General features: G+C 40.5%; 1 protein-coding gene across 1 annotated transcript in view; it reads right to left on the reverse strand.

Annotated features, from left to right (window-relative positions):
* Positions 1-5,049: 5,049 nt before the first annotated feature.
* Positions 5,050-22,500, reverse strand: part of si:dkey-28b4.8 (sarcoplasmic/endoplasmic reticulum calcium ATPase 2) — a 37,397-nt gene continuing 19,946 nt past the window's right edge. The window contains exons 9-25 of the mRNA XM_042427673.1: positions 17,771-17,926; positions 17,450-17,591; positions 17,103-17,269; positions 16,180-16,268; positions 15,928-16,030; positions 15,656-15,787; positions 15,228-15,353; positions 14,895-15,116; positions 14,677-14,788; positions 13,164-13,402; positions 12,818-13,038; positions 12,431-12,633; positions 11,619-11,704; positions 10,394-10,527; positions 10,072-10,189; positions 9,747-9,881; positions 5,050-9,623 (exon numbers count right to left, since the gene is read on the reverse strand). Coding sequence (XP_042283607.1) covers positions 9,444-9,623; positions 9,747-9,881; positions 10,072-10,189; positions 10,394-10,527; positions 11,619-11,704; positions 12,431-12,633; positions 12,818-13,038; positions 13,164-13,402; positions 14,677-14,788; positions 14,895-15,116; positions 15,228-15,353; positions 15,656-15,787; positions 15,928-16,030; positions 16,180-16,268; positions 17,103-17,269; positions 17,450-17,591; positions 17,771-17,926 — 2,565 coding nt within the window. The 3' untranslated portion in view covers positions 5,050-9,443. The remainder of the gene's footprint in view (positions 9,624-9,746; positions 9,882-10,071; positions 10,190-10,393; positions 10,528-11,618; positions 11,705-12,430; positions 12,634-12,817; positions 13,039-13,163; positions 13,403-14,676; positions 14,789-14,894; positions 15,117-15,227; positions 15,354-15,655; positions 15,788-15,927; positions 16,031-16,179; positions 16,269-17,102; positions 17,270-17,449; positions 17,592-17,770; positions 17,927-22,500) is intronic.

The following is a 22,500-nucleotide window of genomic DNA, read 5'->3' on the forward strand; positions in this document are numbered from 1 at the left end:
GATGTGGGCTTGGCTTTTCAGGTCTTAAACTGGTCACTTACAATTTTGGGAAATACACCAGGTTGAAATAACCAGAATTATCCTTACGTTGATTTAAAATAATCCATAGGTGATCTTACTTTTGATGCTGTCTGTCAGCTCTTATTGAAGGTTACACCCATCTTTGCTGTGGAGTTGCCATCTGAGATTATGCATACATCAGTGTCATCCCTCTTTCTTTAATGCAGTGGGGACTGTGGTGGGCTTGTTTATCCTGTAACTGTCTCTGTTAGCCCAGCATCTGCTCCATCTTTACAGGGGAGGTGATGGGAGTTCTGTGTTGATCCAAAAATAGTTTGAATCTCTTAAATATCATAGCAATAGTTAAACATTTTGGAAAATGTTCTTATTTGCTTTCCTTCCAAGAGTCAGATGAGAAGGTCGTTACCTGTATTGTGTCTGTGCATTGACTACGGAGCTACAGCTGGGAGTCGATTAGCTTTCAACATTTTTTTTTTTTTTTACAGATATTAGGGGAGAACGGGGTAACATGAGCCATTTTTTACATTTGATGATTTTACTGCAAAATGAAAGTGTATTTGTTTCAAATAATAGTAACTACATATACCTGTCTGTATACAGACAGGTGACAAATTAAAGGAAAAACTGGTCCAGGCCTGAATGCTTGACCCCTACAGTAAGGGGATCTGGTGGCTTTGTTATGCTGTGGGAGGCATTTTGCTGGCATGGTTTGGGTCCACTTCCCTTCAAGAGTCACTGTGAATTAATACAAAGTTGTTCTGAGTCATCACCTTTATCCTATGATAAAACATTTCTACCCTGATGGGAGTGGTCTCTTCCAGGATGACAAGGCCCCCATCCATAGGGCATGAGGGGTCACTGAATGGTTTGATGAGTATGAAAATGATGTGAATCATGTGCTATGACCTTCACAGTCACCAGATCTCAGCCCAATTGAACACCTATGATAGATTTTAGACCAATCTGTTAGACAGCACTCAACACCACCATCATCAAAACACCAAATGAGGAAATATCTTTTTGAAGAATGGTGTTCATCTCTCCAGAAGAGTTCAGAGACTGTAGAATCAATGCCAAGGTGTACTGAAGCTGTTCTGGTGACCCAACACCTTACTAAGACACTTTATATCGGCTTTTCCTTTAATTTATCACCCATCTGTATGTACAGCATGTTTGTGTGTGGCTTAAACTTAACATCAGTCAGCAATTAGGTATTTATTCATCAACATTGTAACACTTGTAACAGTGATCAAACATTAACATGAACAGTGTCTCTAGTTTCTAGAATATCAGAAAATAATTTCTGGGGGTAAATTGAGCCATTGACTCAACTTGCCCCAACATCACTGGCACGTTTTACCTCACAACCTCCATTTTGACAAAACTGTTTCACGCAGTGGTTCAGATCCACAGTTATGCTAAGTTTATGACCTTGTTTTGTAGCTTACACTGACTTAAATTAACATGTAATCATGTCCAAAATTTATCTATTTTAATTAAGATACAAGACTGATAAATTTAGTAACATGATGAATTCACTTGGCATGACAAAAACCTTTTTTTTTTTTGCTCTGTTTTGCTGACCACTCTCTCCATGTGCTTGAGTCCGAGATGGATTGATTAATGTGAACAATACTTTCTTAATTTGTGGTCACATGATTACTTTTGTTTATGGTTACCTAGATAAAGGGAGTGGCTCATTTTTCCCACTGGCTCTGTTTACCCCGTTCTCCCCTACAGTTGTAAGACACAGATAGATAATGGCCAATTAAAGTTACTGCAAATCTCCACAGGGTGGGTTACAATCCTGTGTATAGTGCACAAAAAACTCTTCTGTTTACAGATCATCGAGCCACCAGATGATCATTGAGCAGATCATCTGGTGGCAGTACTGTGTAACTATATGCCTCATCTGTGGACACAACATGATGTTATACCTCAACACTCATTTTTGAAGGTTTGGCAGAAGAAAAGCCCCACAAGTTAAATTGCCTACAGAAGCATACTGCTCTTGGGTGATCAATTAATATGTGTATTTTCACTTACATTACTCAAAAAAAATTTATGGATTAACTGTCTCATTATGTCCTTTTCCACAAGAAAATGCTACAACTAAGTGATGATACATTGGAATATGGCCTCTTTTGTATTACTCACCCAATGTGGGGATTTCTTTTAATAATACAAAGACATTATGGCTGAAATTCACTTTTTCGTGTGTGTTTTAAGTGTAATACTATTCAAGTGTGACCTTATCATATTCCAGGGACCAGTGCATTGCCTAAAAACATTTCAGCAGCAATGAAGCCCAGAGATCTCACAGACACCTTTACACATTACTACACATATTACTATGGTTATAAAGAGTAACTAAAAGGAAAACTCCTGCTGTCTACACTTAACTGTCTATTTTGCAAGCCTAAATGAAAAACTGACATGCCAGCTTGGAGGACTTCTGTCATTTGATATAATTTCAGACACAGCTGTCAGTTCCTTACCTGTAGCACCTGGTCTAAATATCTTAAAACCCATTTCCATGTTGGCAAAAGAACAGTTATTACATCTGGCTCTGAATGTGGAACTGGTGACTCAAAAAATTGGGAAGGACAGGAGGAAAACCAACATGGAATCTTACAACAAACTGCATCAAACTATATCATTGTCTCTACCTGATGAAATCAGAGGGGTAGGGGGCAATTTTATATGCCAATAAAACAATTTGCTTTCAAAAACAAAAACCCCTGAGTGGTGAAGACATAGCATAAACATATTGTTTCTAAACAAAGAAGTGCTCATTTTAGCTGTGGAGTGGTTCAGAATGTGTCATTTTACCAACAAAGCAAAATTCAAATTTATAGTATTGTTCTATTGTTACAACAGATTTATGTTCTCATCAGAAACAGACAACATATCACATGATTTACATGTGTTTCCTGTGTATTTTCTTAGTATACAGAAATATATAAAGTACCACAAAGCTTATAATCTGATACAGGTACAGATCAGTGCTGAATACTAGAAAGACTAAACACTAAAAACATTCACAGATCTAAAAGTGTAGGTTCACATCAGAAAGTATTAATGCATATATCAAATACATGACTTACACACTCTGATCTATGTGCACAACATACAAAATATAGTCTTCAAAGTTGACATGTTAACACTTATTATTCTAGTTACTTTAAGCTTATTACTCAATATACGACTCAGCTTAAGAACGAACTGAAGAAATTCTCACAAGCCAGCAGCCAGACCTCCTGCACACTCATTCACTAATCACACAACATCAACAGCTGACTTAACAACCACTCAATTAAAAGTCCGGACAGCTCACTGTAACTTAAACAAGCAAACTACCCACAACACATTATATATATATATCTGCTGCACTCTTGTTAAGGAGATAAATTCACACAACAGCCACAGAGAAATATTTAACCATCAGAGATTAAATTAGCAACCGAAGAGACAGAGAAAGAGAAGCTGTATCTGACATCTTCTTCTTTCTTTCATGGAGATGAAGTATTGATGTCATAACATCCATTTGTGGCTGTTGGTCATCTTGTTTGTTAGTTAACAGAACTTTGTGGCTGCTGCTTAACCAGTCTGCTATCATTAGCAACAATGACAAACAAGCTAACTCTCCTGGTTGTTTCTTCGGTTGCTTCTCTCTCCAGCCTCCCCGGAGGCGTCCTGCCGCTGCTGCCTGCACAGTCCAAATCCATTCTCCCGTTAGCTTAACAACAGTCCTTAACAGTCCTTCCATGGATGTATAAAGAGTCCTTCAGACTGCTACAGCAAGCTAACTGTTGCATTGGCTAACGCAAGCAGCCATCTACTGCTCGTTATCTACTACTGCTACTCTGCCTTAAAGTAGAGAGAATTGAAGATGAATTTTGGAAACTATCATCGGACCAACATGATGTCAATATTGAATTCTGGTTGTTGATTGGTTAGAGAGGACATCCTCCCTTGGAGCATCATTTTACGTGTCTTGGCCAATCATAGATTAGAATGAAAAAAGAAAAAAATGAAACATTGGAAGCTGTTTGGAGCAGATGAAATCACAGACCCAAAGTGAAAAGTTAGGCGTTCTTTGGAGTGAATGTGGAATAAAGACGGCATGGAGAACTTCTAGACAGCAGCAGCAACATGTACAGATGATGTAGAAGGGAGAAATGGTAATGCTAGCATGGCAGCATGCTCACAATGACAACGCTAACATGCTAATGCTCAGCAGGTATGCAGGTATAATGAATACAATGGTTATCATGTGTTAGCATTGGCTAATTACAAAGCTGAGGCTAATAGATGAAAAGTTAGATCACCAAAGTAATTCCAGTTCATCCTATGGGGAATAATCAATGTGTGTACTAAAATCTGACACATAGCAGTCCATCCAACACATGTCGAGACACTTCATGCAAAACCACAAAACTCTACCTCATGGTGACAACAGAAGAAAAGTCAGGAGATCACAAAAGGTAGTAGGACACATCATCTGGGAAATTTTAATGTCTGAACCAAATTTTGTGCAAATCTATCAATCTGTCCTGTAGATGTTGAATTATTTGACAAGTGACAACCTTGACCTGCTGGAGGTGCTACAGGAAAAGTCAGCGAGTGTAAAAAAGAATAAAACAGTGAAGTGTACTGGAGGAGAGTTGTGTGATGTGTTTAAATTTTAATGGACTTGCATTTAAGCTCACTGTCTGCACTTCTCTCTCTCTGTGTGTGTGTGTGTGTTCTTAGTTAGAAAGTTAGAATTGACCATCAATGTCTGTACAAAATGTGACAGCAGTCCATCCAGTTGTTGAGATATTTCTGCCTGGACCAACCAACACTACCATCCCAGTAGCCATGCTGTTAACATGGAAAAACTTCCAGAAACATTAATTATGAGCAAGCTCGCCCAATGATGGGGAGGATCATCTGATTGATATTTTCAAGGTTTTCAGACTTTGTTTTCTGTGTAATCTATTTTGGATCTTTCATAATGCATCAAACAATCACAGCACACTTGAATTCTCAACCATTTTGTAATTTATTGTTGTTTTCATCCTGTAACATCATTTCCCATGACAACAAACTCTCCAAGAGTAGAATGAACAAGAAAAAAGTTTGAATTAAAAACTACAAAACGGGGTTCCCTTGTTTGGCTCTTAATGGAAATGTTGTTGGTTAGCCATTGATGAGGGAACAGAGATGAAGAGAGGGAAACATGAAGAAAATAAATATATATTTTATCAAGTTCTTCAATTGAACCTTTATTTAAACAGGCGAGTCAGTTAGGAACCTTATGCTGCTCTGTATAAACCTCCTTTTACTCATTCTACTCCTACAGACGTGGGTGTGAGCTAATAGGAAGAATAATGTTAATAACATTAACAAAGAAAACAACAGCGTAAACAAAGTTGGAACACCGGGGATTTGTTGCAGCAGGGCTGTCGTCACTGCCAACAAGAAACATATTAATAATAAAAATGAAAAATAAATAGTATCTCATTCTTAGGTGCATCTACATGTGTTTATCCTGCCTTAGTGGTATCAAAAAGAAAATATCTTATTGCAACAAAACAGAAAAATGAGGCAGAACTGTGGGCAGCACAGAAGCAGAGGCTTCTTTATGGTTTTGGATAAATAACAAAGAATAGTAGTGACTAAAATAAAGCTTCAATTAAAAAAACAAAACAAAAACACACAGAACTCTACTGTGTTTCCACAACAGGTCATGACTTTTCAAGAGGTGAGTTGGTCGAGCACCTCCATTAGAGATTTTGACATCAGAAAATGTAATGTTTTCCTTTCTAATGCAATCGGTTTACATTTTCATTAGATTATATCATAAAAGGCTTAGGACAGTTAGGACTATTGTTAGAGAAAAAAATGCAGAGAATAAAGTTGAAATATTTTGAGAAAAAGTTGTACTGTTGTGACAATAAAGTCTTTATCCGAAGAAAAAGTCACAATTTTCAAAAAAGGTCACGATGAGAGTAAAATTGTAATTTAGAAAAAAGGTACAATGTCACAAGAATAAAGTCACAATTTTAGGAGAAAGTCATACCATTATGAGAAAAAAGTAATTTTGAAAAAGTCTGAATATTAAAGTTAAGTTGCAATTGAACAAAAATAATAGCCAAAAATTTTGTTCAATATTACTAAACAATGACCTGCAGTTTCATAAATTTCACCAAAAAGCTTCTTATTATCATAGATTTTAGGATATTGAATGTACTGTGTACATAAAATTACGACTTTATATTGTAATATTTTGACTTTTTGCTCACGACTTTTACTCAAAATTACTTTATTCTCAAAATATCCACTTTTTTTCATAACAGTAAACTGCAATACGTGGTCAACAGGGCCATATGTGATGTACAACAAAAAATGACTAATGCTTTTTTAACATATAAAAATCCCATCAATAGCAAACAGAATGAGATGTCACAGTGGTATCACTGGAGAAAATGGCAGACAAGTCACTGACATTTGCCAAAAAAAACCCAAAAAAACACATTTAAATGAAACACTTGCTCACTGTCAGACCTACTGTATGAGTTGTGGTAACATTTGTAGGAATCTGTGTATTACAGCTCCACTAAAAGCATTAGTTGTCAAATTGAAATCCTGCATCTGAATTCATTTTCAGTAAACTAGCAGAGGCAGTTTCTGTGGTAAACAGGCATGGGGAGGAAAAAAGTATAAAAAAAAAAAGAAAAAGAAAAAGGAAGTAACTAAAATTGAAAACAGTGTTGTATTGTATCAAGCACATACACATACAGTATATTTAAAACCTTAACATGAAAGAAAGACCCACATTAATCCACCTAGCTTACATACATGTAGCAGTCGATCCACATTGTTTAGATGCGGAGTGTAACATCTCTATCTATAATATAATAATCATTTCTTAACTAATCAAACACACTTGACTCATTCATCCTGATGTGAAGGCTTAAATCCAGCTTCAGTCATTCTATGAAGCCTTGGGATGTCTAGAGAACCAGCTGAAGCCTGGTCAAGTCACTTTTAAGACCTTTTCAGTGTCAGTAACAATCAACAGAAAAGAAAATGAAACATACTGAACTGTAGATCTATGAGAAGAAAGGTCTAAGTGAATGGCCTTTAAGATTATAAATGCTATCTTGAACTTTACTTCGATGTGAACCTGTAGACACCCAGCTGTACACAGAACCTACATGAACAAACTCTGCAGGACATGTCTGAGTCTCTGCAGAATGAACTAGTTACAGTACAGACCAGGACTGAACTTCCACTCTTTAACTTGTCAGAAATGTGTGACGTGTATTGACATATGTTCTGTAATGGTCTGCTAACAGTCTTCCTTCACAGGTTAAATGCTTGTTTTCCTCTCATGTACATTATCTACAATGAAGTTCTAACGTAATGTGACTGAATGTTTCTGCATTGCAGCATAAAGACTGTCAGAGCAGCCAGTTGGGGGACTCTACTGTACATCTAGTTGTTTGGCCTCATCACCTGTTTCTGACCACCAATTATTGGTGGGAAATTACAGTACAGATGTAAAGCTGGTGTGTGTATGCATGTGTGTGTGTGTGTGTGATTCTGGGCCACTTGGAGCTTCTCTCTTTCTTCTACCTAATCCAAAAATTTTTCAACCAGAAATTCTCATCTAAAAGGTGCTATGTGTAGCATTTTCACCATCAATATATCATCATCATGCTGTTAGGATTAACAGCAAACATCTACATCAGTGGTTCCTAACCTGGGGATTACTTATCGGACTTTTCTCTAAACTTTGCCCTCACTTTAAGTACTGGTTATTTTTTTTACTTTGTCAGTGATCAGTTCCACCAGCCCTTTGTAAATTCAAACTTAGCCTCATTATAATGTAAGTTTTCTCGAAGAGATTTAAACACCACTAAATTAAAACAGACTGCACCACACAAACTAGTTTTATACTTTCGTATAAATTAGTTCTTAACTGACAGGTGTAACTGTTGCTTAGGTAACCAAACTAGCTAACTGACCGAACTAACGTTAGCTTGCTAAGACATTACAAGCTTAGAGTGAAGAGTAAAAGAGCTAAAATGGAATACAGTTGACATATCTGACCTGACACTTCAAAAAATGCAGTTTATAATTGGTTAAACTGGAAAGACTAAATTAAATTTCATACACAAAAAAACAAAAAAAACCCACTATACACCTTTACAAAATGTTATGCTAATAACCAAATAATGCTGTTTAGGTTAGCGTAATCTGAAATTCCCCTCTCACTCTAAACTCCATGAATACTACTAACTGTGAAACACAGATTTCTAAATGTATTCATGTATGACAAAAGAAAAGTCACCATGCATACCTAAATTCCAACATTTACAAAAGACTGTCAAGCTAGCTCATATTGCTTTTCCTCCTTGAACTGAAATTTTCACAGGCTATGTTGTGTGACAATTACCTTCTGTTGATTGCATTTGATCTGAGAGCACGACAGATGTTTCCCAGCATCCAATTACACATTAATGAAGTCTTGACCAGATACCTCTTAGGTTTTAATTGTACAACTGAATTTAGTAACTCACTAGTTTGAAGCCACTTACTAAGAATTTAGGAAGGACTTTACACACAAACTTAGTGAAGAATTGATGAAAAGCTGGTGCAACACAGTCCTGGTCACTATAAAGAAAGGAATATTAGTCTAAGATAAATGCAACCTGTGACCAGCCAAAAAACCACATACTGTATCTAGACTGTTTTTACATTGTGTGTCACTGGGTCAAATTTGGAGGGAAGACTAAATGCTGAATGTTTTGTTTTGTAAAAGTAAAGTGAAACTTTATTCCAGTAACAATATTAACTGCACAGTTTTAACTGGATTTTATTCTGCTTTTTGTTTTTTAAAAAACACAAGCATTTTAAAGTTAGCTTGCTAACCTGCTAATGTTTATCAGCTAACCTTTAGTATTATAGTTTTAGCAGGTCGGCATGCTATGGTCATTAGTTTTGGAAGTATATTGTCAGCGATATATGCAATTCTGACAAATAGACCAGAAGCCATAGAGACAAAAAGGGTGTGCAGGTACAAATATATTTACATAAAATGTGAGAGAGACAATTAGCTACACAGAGCACCTTTTAGTTTTGAGGAAGTGATGGTCTTAAACTGCCTTTCACTTTCTTTCTTGTTTTTCTGATTGTCTATAGGCTAAATATTTCACTCTTTTATCCCTTACATTCTCGTGTGTCAGCATGTTTTGCTTTCCTTGCGTGCTTCTTGTTTCTCTACCTCATCTCACCCTAACACATTCCATCCCCCCATCTTCTGTATTTTTCTTTTGAATAGTCATTCTTTCTCACAGACTTCCTTCTTTCAGTCTCCTGTCTTTCACTGTCTCCCCCCACAGTCCACCCATCCTCTCTTTCTCCTGACACTACCAGAAGATGTTGGTGATGTCTGAGTCCAGGCTGAAGATCCAGATCACTAACGGTGCAGAGATTAGAACAAATGACCAGGACACGCCCTTCACGGAATGACGAAGCCTTGTTGTAATGGCGCTGATGAGTCCTGTGTTGGCGCTCATCCTCTGCAGCTCCTCTTCCTCTTCCAATGTCTTTTTGAGAAATGGATTTGAACAAAGGAAAATGGTTAGACATTGTTCACATTGACATACAAATAACCCTGATACACATTAACAGAGGCATGGAGTGAACGCATCAAGATCATGTCCTCTGACCTGGAACTGGCTTCCTGGTTCAATGTAGTTGCGTGCTAGGAACTTGAGGGCCTCGTCCATCAGGATGACAGGAAGTGACATCTTCAACACTACCACCCACTGAGGCCATGACAGAGGGCGTATCTGGAATATCATCTGAAGAAACGAGCAGAGGAATGAGGGGTACTCTCTCTCTGTCCAGTATTTGTATCCTGGGTAATAAATGTCTAAATGTAGAATACTTGGAATTTTCTAGCATAAAAATGATTGAATCAGTACTGGCCTTTTCAGTAAACCTTTTAGAACCTTTTAGACACATTCAGAACATGCATGCATGCATACTTACTGGCAGTGGGTCAACATATAGAATGAGGAAGTGTAGAGCCATGGACAGACAGATGGCCCCCACCAGCCAGGGGTTGGACCAGGGAGGCATTTTCAGCAGGGACTGGTTCTCTGACAGACTGGGCAGCACAGGAAAAGTCAATTTAACAGGTCAGAACAACTTCATTTCTATCCACAGCCACTTGGTTTTACACAAAATCATTCCACTCTGATCAAATACTGAATAACACTGCAGCTTATCTCACTGCAGTACTGGCAGGGTCCTTTCGTATCAATTGTGGGATGTGTAGTTTAGTGTGTGGATGAGTTTGTTTTGTTCTTACCTGTTCAAGGCGTTGCACATCTCTATGGTAACCAATACAGACAGGGCCATGGTCATAGGATACGGAGACTCAAAGACTGAACACTGCACACCAGCAAACTCCATGTGGCCTTCACTGCACTGCAGGTAGTGGGACTGTGGAGAACACAAATGTGTACATAACATTCCTGCCACCATCCTACTTACCTGTCTCACTTCCCATCTTAGTTATTATCCTGCAAGTGCACATCCCTTTACCAGAGGCTGACCAATACATTGACATGCCCAATATTATCAGACAATATATGCATTAATAGATTTTTTCTACCCTCTTGGGGGCAGTGGAAAAAACTGTAATCACAACACTGACATATCATCACTTTATAAAGTTGTTATGATGAACATATTAGCAAACACTGACTTATTTACACATCTGACAGACATGGAGCAACATTAACATTCATTCGAAGTCTTGTTTCTGGCCACCTGATGGATGTAAGTCCAATATTCACTCTCCTTTTAGCTCTGTTTTGGATTCCACCAACTTTTGATGAAAGATATCTAGCTCTTTAGCTGCTAAATGTTTCACCATGTCCATCAGCTGGTCGTTAACTTTGTCTGTCTGGTGCTGAGCACATAGTACGCAGTGGGAATGTATAAGAACTTTATCACTGCAAACAGCTGCCTGCTGCTGCTGGAGACGATGCTGATGAGAGTGATGGGACAGAACCAAAATGTTTAAGTAAAACCAAAACAATGAGACACTAAAACACTCAATGGAGCAGATGGGAACCGTCAGTGATAATTTCATATACATATATATTTTCAAAGCCCTTTACACTGTGTCCATTTTTACTCTGTTATGTTTTTATTTTAATTGATTCCATTTGATTATATTTGAAAACTATTCTTCTCCTTCCTCATTACCTGAAAACTAAAGGATTGTATCAACATTGTTAATACAGAGCAGCTGTTACTAGCGTCACTAGGTCTGACCTATAATGCATTTATAACCTGCAGTTTTTCAGTTTGTCAATTAGCTGTTTGATAGTTTTAAGTACAAATGAAGCTATAACATTTTTGCCTGTGTACTGTAATAATACCATGTTTACAGCCACAAGAGGGTTTCAGCTGCTCACTGTGTTTGAGCTAGTACCATTAAACACCTATATATACTGTAGGTACACAGAGCATAAGAGACAGATAGTAGGATAAAGAGGTGTAGTGATGGTGAGATGTGTGCTTACCAGTTGATAGAAGGAGAGTTTCGGTCCGTCATGGGCTGCCATGAACCACCAGGCAGCAGCTCCGACAGTGGCTGCTCCCACATAACCTGCAGAATACAGGTTTTGTAAGAATTTATAGTCTAAAGAACAGAACATCTTGTAAGATGCTCTGGTAATAAATACCTTACTGATCTGAATATAAGACGACCCTGATTATAAGACGACCCCTCCTTTTTCGAGACTCATTTTTGGAAAAAGTCTTACAACTTGGATTAAATTACTCTTATTTGTTTTTTACTTGTATTTACCTAATTTATGTGCACTCGTTTCATTTCAGCACAGTGTGATGCTCTCTACTGAGTTTTGCTGTCAGTTATGGTTGTGCTGAGTTTCTCTCCTCTCCTCTGTTTCACCATGGGCGGGACTGCCCCTCTACACATACACGGAGCCGCCCAGTAGAGCAGAGGAAAGACAGTGAAGTAGTCGAGTTAATGACAACACTCGTTACGTTACTGTTACTCAGTTGTTGGTAAACTTGGCCTACTTTTGAGCCACTTTATTTGAGATGTTCACTGTGTCTCTCCATCTTTCAGGCCCCCGGCACTGTAGGCTAGTTGTGAGGGATGGTGGCTCGCCTCAGTCAGGAGTGGAGCACTCATTTTACAGATTTTTGGCGCCATCTGTTGTTGTGAATATATATTGACATTTAAAAGTCTAGACCCTGAATATAAGACAACCCCACTTTTTCAGACAAATTTGCAGTAAAAAAACCCTGTAAATAATGTGGAGCTTTTTATGTGCTTGTTAGTAGTAACGATCATGATTTCACTCACATCCGACGATGAGGTAGCGACAGAACAACCAGCTGGAGATAAGAGGCTCTTTGGGGGAGCGGGGAGGGCGGGACATGATGTCTAGGTCAGGAGGGTTGAAGCCCAGCGCGGTTGCTGGGAAACCATCGGTGACTAAGTTGACCCACAGCAGCTGGACTGGGATCAGCGCTTCTGGCATGCCCAGTGCAGCAGTCAGAAAAATACTGAGGAGGAAAGAACATACGTGAGAAGAGGAAACAGTGAGCAGCCTAAATGAGACATGAGCTAAATATCTCTTTTAATCTTAGAATCAACTGTTGTCTAAAGTCTATACTCCACTTGGCTTTCTCAAAGCTTTTGGCTCAATTTTCAGCATCTACTTGTATCAGCTCCCATTTTTTTACTAACCAGACCACCTCTCCTATGTTGGATGATATCAGGTATCTGATGAACTGTTTCATGTTGTTGTAAATGGCTCTGCCCTCCTCCACAGCAGCCACGATGGTGGAGAAGTTGTCATCAGCAAGGATCATCTCAGAGGCCGACTTGGCCACCGCTGTGCCACTGCCCATAGCGATGCCGATCTCTGCTTTCTTCAACGCCGGAGCATCATTCACCCCGTCACCTGTCTGAAGCCATGAGAGAGGGGTGCAAGGCCATAAATATGATGAAAAGCATGCATGTATGCAAAAATAGAGTGATATCATGTCATGTCATATTGCATACCAGCATGTCTGTGAGGCAGTGCACTCACCATGGCAGTGATGTCACTCAGGCTCTGCAGGTACTCCACTATGCGGCTCTTGTGTGCCGGTTCTACCCGGGCGAAGCAGCGTGCTGTCTGGCAGGCCTGACGTTGCAGGTGAGGGGGCAACTCGTCAAACTCCCGCCCCGTCAGGCCCCCATTTGCCCCTGCACCCTCCTGCTCCTCTTCCTGCTCTGTAATGATGCCCACTCGCCGGCAGATAGACAGGGCTGTGCCCTTGTTATCACCTGGAGAGGTGAATGAAGTATGAAGAGTTGCTATGTCATTGCTTGGATTGTACATGAAATCACAGCCAGTGAAACATCTTTTTAAATGAGAGAGAGAGAGAGCCTGAGAAGGATCTTGAGATAGAGAAAGAGCATAAAGAAAGACTAGAAAGATCATAAAGGAGAAGAGTTTTGAATGACATTTCCTGCCTCACAGTGACTAGTTGTTGTTCATTTGCAGATCGTGGTCACCAAGAAGCTGCATAAATCTAAATGAGCAAGTTCAGGTAGGTGGGTGCTGTACTATTGGCCACTCTGTAGCAGAGCTCAAACAAGTGTCTCAAGTGTCCCACAACCGTCCCGAAATCTACTTTCAACTGTCCCAGACTTAACAACCATCTGTCTACTAAAGGAAGGAATCTCTGTATGCACACCCAAAGGAGTACAGTGTTGAATTTGGTGCAATTAGACACGTGATGCATTGAATATTAATAAACTTTGAATAAACTAGTAGTCAGCGAGCCGCTCCGCTCTGTGCAGGGCGGAGTTTCAGGGGCCTGCCAACTGACTCCAGCATGTCAGAGATGAGGCGTGACACGAGTCAGAGAAAAGTGCGCCAAAAAGAGATAAGTAGACAGTGAAAACAGAGCTTTTAATCAAGAAATGCCACTCTTATCCTGCTATTTTTACTGTCCCCGTGAAAACGGGACATCCTTAAATGAAAGCGCTGCTCTGCAGGCAAATATTAGTGACTTGAACCTGATGTGGACAGCGATGAGGAGAGTCGTGAAAGTGAAGAGGCATGAGCTGTTTTTGTCTGGTTACACACCAGACATGCTGCTGCATTTTGGACCATTTGCAGAGGTTTTACTGTGCATGCTGGCAGCGCTGCCAGAAGTGTGTTATTGTAGTCAAAGCAAGAGATGACCACTGCCTGTACAAGGAATTCAGCGGCATACTCAGTCAGATAAGACCTGATCTTTCTGATGTTTTATAGTGCAAAGCGACATAACTGAGTGACAGATGCAACTTGCTCAGTGAAAGTTGGTCATCTATCAGGACAGCCAGATTTCTAGTAGAATTTGTTGGAGATAGTGAGGAGGAGCTGAGCTTGATACTAATGTTACATCACTACACTGGATGAAAATCATATAAGAGTCTCTCTTGTTGTATTATCATTAATTGATAAATATTTGGTATCTGTATAGGAGGACATATATTTTACAGGAAAACATGTGTTTGTGCACACATGGGCATTTTGGTGTGTGTGTAGTTGTGTGTGTGTGCAAGCTTACCTGTGATCATGATGACTCGTATTCCAGCCTGCCGACACATTCGCACTGCACCGAGCACCTCTTTCCTGGGGGGGTCCAACATGCCCACACAGCCCACAAAGGTCAGGTCCGACTGGGGAGAGGGAGGAGAGAGAGTGATGGCACATTCTTTACTTTGTTCAACATTCTGCACAAGTAGCTTGATTATCTAGAGCCAGCGGTAAACACTGAATCATCACCTCATAATCAGCAAAGGCAGCTGAGTTCTCCAGGTTGAGGCAGTGGATGTCAGGTGGCGAGTCCCTGGTTGCCATGGCAAGGCACCTGAGTGTGTCTCGTCCCGAGCCCCACTCCCGCACGGTGGACAGGAGCTGTTCTCGAGCTGCTGAGCTCAAAGGCACACGAACAGAACCACTGACCCGGATATAATTACAGCGCTCCAGCACACTCTCTGGAGCTCCCTGAAGAGACACAGGGGAAAGATTAGACACCGAAGGGAGGAAGAAGTCATGACTCTCATTAAATAGCCTCTGGATTAACAAATGTCTCAAAGCAAGTGGCGCATAACTGACCTTGACAAACATCTTGGCACCAGATGCAGACCTGGTGAGTTTATTTGATGAACAGAAGACAGACATGGACTTCCTGTCTCTGGAGAACTCCAGTGTCAGCTCCTTCCTCATCAGTTGCTTAATCACCTGAAGACAACCAACAAAAAGACAAATATAGTATACAATTAATCTTTAGTATTGTTCAGTGAGCTTCAATGGCAGGACATACATAGATAAAAACAGAAACTAGTTTTCATGTGTCAATACTCATTCAAACAGCTTAATGGTCTCATAGGCAAGGAGAGAAGAAAAAGCATGGAAATGTTTCAGCTAAGTCCTGCATAATGAATGCAGAGGAAAGAGGGTCACTTAATCATACACATCAGCACTTTCTTTAACTTTACAGAAGCCTCTCTCTCATACACACGCACACGCATACAGGCACTTACAGAGCAGCATGCTGTAGCTCTCTCAGGTGGACTCAGTCCTCTCAGGTCGGTGTCAAAGACATTCATTTTCTCCACCAGACAGCAGAGGGCAGTCTCTGTTGCTTCCCCGACCTTCTCATACACACCCTTTGCCTGAAACACACACACACACACAAGGAACAGAGGTTAAAACATGATTCAGAATCAGATTCCAGTTGTAAATAGTTCCAAATCCATATACGGTCATCTAACATGGTCTGAGCCACTGCTGCTGCCATGTTTGCATTTCATACCTCGTTGTAGTCCAGTGATGAGTCATTGCACAGTGCGCAGATGGAGGCCATCTCCACCAGGCCTTCATACTGACTGCACTTCACCACTGAGCCGTCCTTGTAGCTGGAGACAGAGACAGGGGGAAAGATGGAGGAAAAATCAAAAGAAAGATAGATCAATTTAAAGGTTACACGTGTAATAATCCATATCCATGCATAATCCATTAGCTGTCAGGGGTTATGGGTTAAGAGTTGAATGTTAAAGACACTCACACTTCCCCTTCAGGGGCATAAGTAGATCCAGTCACTGTGAACTCGCTCAGGCTGCAGCGCTCCCCTGACACACTGTCTACAACAAACAACTAAACACACATGCACACACAAGTAGACATTGCAGTAGTTGATTAGTTCAGTTGCGTTAGAAGTTCACATTTTAGGTTAGTTCCACATTTCAGCATGCTGTTGTTGGTTTTTGAGGGCAACTTCATCGTGATTGACTTTTAAAATTGCCACTGGTTGAACTGTCATGTCCTGTATCTTGCTGTGTGTACTGATGCCTCTTTCACTGCTGATGATGGAAGACTCAAATAAAATACTGAGAGTGGTTGGAATTACATATGCTATACATGTACTATAATGGTTCACCTAGTAAATTCAGTATAATATACATTCCCACAGCATTAATTATATCACTACGACAACAGAGTTTTGTCAGACTCACCACTCTGTGGCTCAGTTTCTCTTTTTTTATTGTTTTCATTCACTAACTAATTCCAATTACTTTTACATTGCCATTTGTACTGAGTGTCACATTAAAAGCCTTCCAGGAACAGGAGGGATAATTCCCTTTAAGCTGCTGGAAGGCTTTTACTGTGAAACATCTGTGCAGGACGTGGCTAGGCCTAACTCTAATATAAGCCTGTTTCAAAATAAAATCTGGATTCTCTCCATTGTTGAGATAAAGTAGAAGCCCAGCCACAATTAGAGAATTTACAGTATTCACATTACTTGTGGAAGTGTTAGGTTAAATTAACCATTCGCCATTAGTAGTTTATTTGGAGTAGTGAACAAATTTATTACTGATCGATGCCAAAATGACTATGTAATCAATAAAAAACTCGATGAGACTGACTTGATAAAAGGTGGATGTAAGCCCATATCTACGAGTCTGGTGTCACGTTTCTCCCAGATCTTACCCTGCAGACTGACATCTGGTTGGTGGTCAGTGTTCCTGTCTTGTCGGAGCAGATGACAGAAGTGCAACCCAGCGTCTCCACTGATGGCAGGCTGCGGACGATAGCGTTCTTTCTGGCCATCCTCCTGGTTCCCAGGGCCAGGCAGGTAGTGATGACTGCTGGGAGGCCTGGAAATAAATATTAAAGACAATCTATGAGGAGGACAAAGTATGTTAGCATTTGTATATGCAGGAAAGCTTTACAGTCCTTCTCAAACAAAAAAATGACCTCCAATTAGAAAAACATGAAATGCTGATGTGTAAGAAGTGATGGCATATCTGTACAGATCAATAGATAAGATGCTTGACCTTCTGGTATGGCAGCAACAGCCAGTGCCACAGCGATCTTGAAATAGTAAACAGCTCCTCTAAGCCAGCTGCCTCCATGGACGGGATCATTAAAATGCCCCACATTGATGGCCCACACCGCCACGCAGATCACACTAATCACCTGCAGGGTAACAACAAGTGTTAGCAGTAGTAACACATTCCTCAGACTTTTATCACTGTAGTAGATTTCAAGATTTTATCAAAGGTCAAAAACAATAATAAATGCAAAGTTATCCAAAGTGACCCCAAACACATTTTTACAATAAACACACACACACACACACACACACAGGTCCTTGCCTTAGACAGCTGCTCTCCAAACTGGTCTAGTTTCTGTTGTAGTGGGGTCCTTTCAGGGTCAGTAGAGGCCATCTCATCTCGGATTTTTCCGATCTCCGTCTGCACCCCTGTCGCCACGACAACCCCGATGGCTCTCCCCGCTGCAATGTTGGTACCCTGGGCAATGGTCATGATAGGCACAACTTCATTCTTATACTGTCAAACTCATCTTTATCTTAACAAAATCATTAGTTTCCGAACATCAGCAAAGAACACCCCAAGAACTAATGCTATGGTAACAAGGCATCTGTTTGTGTTTGTGTATGCTCCCACATATAACAGTGAAAGTGAAATCTATTATCTCACTGTACCAATTTTTTTTCTCTCCTTTATTATCAGATTCTAATGTGTTTCCAGAACATGTGTGTGTGTGTTATGTATGTGAAGTCGCACTCAGGTTGAGCAGTACTCTGATGACCACAACAACAAAGACAACCTGCAGGTCTGCAGCCTGTCAGAGGCTTGATGCTAAATAAAACATCAATGGCTGTTGTTCTTTGACCACAGACCACCTGGTGACTCAGCAGCCTTTGAGGTCTGACAGAGATAATACAACACACACACACACACACACACACACACACACACACACCGTCACTGCTTTGTCCCTTCAAATAATGGTCATGTTCCCTCTCGTTCACACACTCCTGCTTCTATAACCCAACACACATTCTACATGTTTCTTTAAACTCTCATATTCTTGTATGTTGCCATGTATGGAACCCTTTAATATTTTCCCTGTTACTTTTTCTTTTATTTTAAATACTTTATATAATATTGTCCAGAGCAGTGGTTATACTGGACATGTTATTAGCAGTTCATAGCACAATTATCTAGTTAATTCCAGTGGGTCTGAATTGTTTTGTGCATCCACTCAGTGTCCTGCATTTTTTAGAGCTCTGACAGGGCTCCCACTCTTTTCTAGAGATCATTTTCCAGGACAATTTCAGTGATGATCTAGCTGGTATGACAGACCAGGGATCACACCATTCACTAATATGTTTCTCTCTGTGGAAGTTTTGCAGTCTATGGCTATAACTTATCTATGAAATCATCTCTTACATGCTTAGAAATGATGAAAAAATGATCATAGAATAATGCAAACACACCTGCAGATGTACAGTACTTCACTTTATTAGTATAACCAAGTTACAATGATGGTTTGGGCAACTCTCACCTCAGCTTTCTCTTTTCTCTCTTACTTCCTCTCCCACTTTCTCTCCCACGGCTAAGTAAAAAATAGAGCCAGCAAAAGTTATTGGCAGTGCATAGCCCAACATAAATTGACAAACTAAATGACATCCAAATGTATCATGGATATTCATACTGCAAAGTGGTCAATATAAAACAAAGCGAATTTCACATTCAAATAAAAATGTTCCTCATTGAGTTTAGTGTGGTCTCTTGACACTCTCCTGCAGAGTTTTTGCTAGAGCTGTCAGTTCTTCAATTTTCTCTGTAACACTTTTGCGATGGGCATTTGATTTTGACAGTAATGTGAAGTCCTGTTTTTTCTCTGCCCTGACTGCTATTTCATTTGCCTCTTTTTGCATCGTCTCAGTGCTTTGCATTATTCTTTGCTGTTTTGCTTTGACATTTGCTTTTTCATGGTGGAGGTCCTTTCTTTTCTTCTCATTAGCAGCTTGGTCTTTTTTCTTTTTTTCATCCTCCAGGTACTGCACATACATCATCCTTGCTCCTTTGCAGTGCTGAATGAGGTCTTTTGGCAGGGCTTCATCATGCATGCCCAACCATTGCATCCTGGACCAAGCGCAATGTGCCACAGTGCTGCATACTCTGCTCTGCGACTTCCAAGAAATTCACCAAACATGCAGCTGTAAACAAAATCTTGGAACTCTGCTTTATGATGTGCCCTGGCATGCAATGAAAATGCTTTATACTGATCAAGAACGTTTGTCACAGGCAGTGTACCATTCCACATTGAGGAGAACCTGTAGGAGTTTCTAAAATAATGCTATTGCACTTTCAGCAGCTGTTACCATGGTCACAGAGTCAAGGTAGCTCATATGCCACAGTGCTGGGTACATAAGAGGACTTCTCTCCATGATTTTCTTGCATGTCACATCAAGGATGGAATCACATTCTTTCTTGAACACCTATATGTTCACTGCATTTTCCTGGAGCTTTTCACATGCTGTCTCCAAAGCTTGCTTTGTGGAAAATTCCATGTCCAGCTGTTTGAATGTAAAAAGGATTGCTTTGTCATGTGGGCCCAGTTTCAGCAGCTGGACAAGTGTCTTTATCTTATCCAGTTCTTCCCTTCTGATAAAGCTAGACAGCAAGCCTCTCAGGGTGAACTGCAGCTCCTTTGCTAAAAAAGGCACCACTGGTGCATCTGTCTGGAATGTCTCCAAAAAAGGCTTCAGCTGTCTAGCAACATACACAAAACATTGGAGCTTAGCCTGAAAACAGGGGTCATCAGTGGCCTCTTTTACTGTACAGCAGGATGCAGATGATGGCACTTTCTTGTGGCTGCTGATGTACTCCTGCACCACTGGCCACACTTCTATTGCCCGCAAGGCAACTGCTAAGTCTTCCACCCATTGATAGACACAGATCTTCAGAGGAAATGTTGTTTTGGTCACCTCAGTGAAGTCATCTCACCTTGCTGGTGACTCATGGAATAACTGTCAAAGAGCTCTCCCACCTTCTAACCTGTTTCTTTCTCTCCATTTTGAAAGCTTCCAAACAACAACTTCCCATATTGATAATCTTTGGCACATCTGGGTCCACTTGGCTGTTGTCCGCTTGGAATATCTTAAGGAACTTCCAGTTGACTTTAGGGCCATCCATTGAGACCTGAGACCTACTCTGCCTCTGAAAGGCTAGTACTCGTTGCTTTTGTTGGTTAGATTGGTTAGGTATAGGCACAAGGAGTGAGATGGTTAAGGTTAAGCTTAGAATATCAGGGTCAGAGCCAATCAGAGACAGAGTAGGGGCGGGTCTTCGCAGAATGCGTGGGGGAAAAAAAAAACATTTTTGGGACAAGCCAGCAGCTCAATCTTGAGCCACTTACTCTCCGTCCAGGCCTGTGATGGCTGGGAGTTATTTACGGTTAATGCCATATGAGCAGCACCGGGCTGGCCATACCAAATTGGTGTGTCTGTGTGTGTGGTAGTGTGTGTGTGTGGTTGGTGTGGACCGGGAGGGCTTTTAAATCATGATGTTATGATGGTAGAGGGCTCAGTTGTCAATGACTGTCAGCCATTGGCAATGGATGATGGCATCGGCCCAACACACATTTGATACCATTGCTCCTAGCCAGAGTTGAATCACAAACCTTAAGCAAAACAAGCTAGCAATGGTCAACTGCTTTACAGGTTTTCCAGGATACATGGGTACCCTGTCTGAGCTCCTTGAGTAGAACAAACATGTAACTATGAGCAGATAAACACTTCACCTCAACTCTTTTCTCTTAGAGCTGCAGAATTCACCTTTTACTCACCTTTCACCCTATTTTGTTAACTTTCGTTGATTTGGTCATTTTCCTTGATTTTTGTGCTTCTACTATGGTTAAGTAGGCAATGTAGTTAGTTTATTCGTCTGTTTTAATTGCGTTTATTGTTGATATACGACCGCAAGTCTGCACAGGGTGTTTTATTTTGAAAATTGACCGGATGCTGTTTCTTTGTCTGACTTCCTGTCCAGCTCGATCTGCTCTGTGCTACTTGACGCGGCCTCCGCCAAAAATAGACAAGGCGCCTATCTTTAGCGCAGTGGAGCGAAGAGCCGCTTCTGGGACGCTTCTGGGACGCTTCTGAGACACGCTGCGGCGTGCCCAGTGGAATCACAAGCGTTGACTAGAGTGGCCGCGATCAGCTCCGGCGGCTGCATCAGAGCTGGAACGCGGCACACGCGCACCGGTGGAATTTAGGCGTTCAGTGACCACTGCTCAACTAATTGAGTAAAATCTGTATCTGAGGTGTGGAGATTTTTTGAAATCAATGCTGATTAGAAGAGGAGATAATATAGATAGGAATGTAAGGTAACAATGTACATTTGTTCCAGCACTATATTTAAAGCTATAATGTGTAAGAATTGGCCAGAATTTTAAGTTTAAAACATTCCCAAATTAACTGCAATTATCAACAGAATGTGAAGAAATAAATAGTTTTAATGTTATGTCAAAGACCTATATGCATTGTGTTGCAGAGATGTCTACTTAAATTAGCATGCTAATCAGCTAGCTGCGGCCCATACTGTCACTTTGTACTACAGGGGTGACAGTGAGTCACTGTAGCATTCAGTCTGCCCTCAGTCCAACATGAGAGGAAGAACAACAACTGCTGTTGAACTTTTCACTGTGGGACTATTAATATGTCACTTTATTAAGTTTTAACATTTTTTTCAGGTGAGAAAGTGACCATGTAGACTCCCAATATGTGGTCAGTTTATCCAAGTAACACCTATTTGGAAAGTTGCACCGACGTTGTTGGAGCAGCTGCTGCAGACGCTGCATCAGCTGTTTATATCAGCTGATCCAAGGCATCAGCTATGTGAAAGCTGGTATGAGCCATTTGGCATCGTAGCACATTGTAGTTATCTGGATCGACATTGAAATATCATAATAATAATTAACATATTAGGTCTCTCCTAGATTACTGTATTGCAAAATGGTAGCAATTAATGAAAAAATGATACTGTGTGGCATTACCATTAGTGAGTTCTGA

The sequence above is a fragment of the Thunnus maccoyii genome, chromosome 2 (assembly GCF_910596095.1).
Source record: "Thunnus maccoyii chromosome 2, fThuMac1.1, whole genome shotgun sequence".
Lineage (NCBI taxonomy): Eukaryota > Metazoa > Chordata > Actinopteri > Scombriformes > Scombridae > Thunnus > Thunnus maccoyii.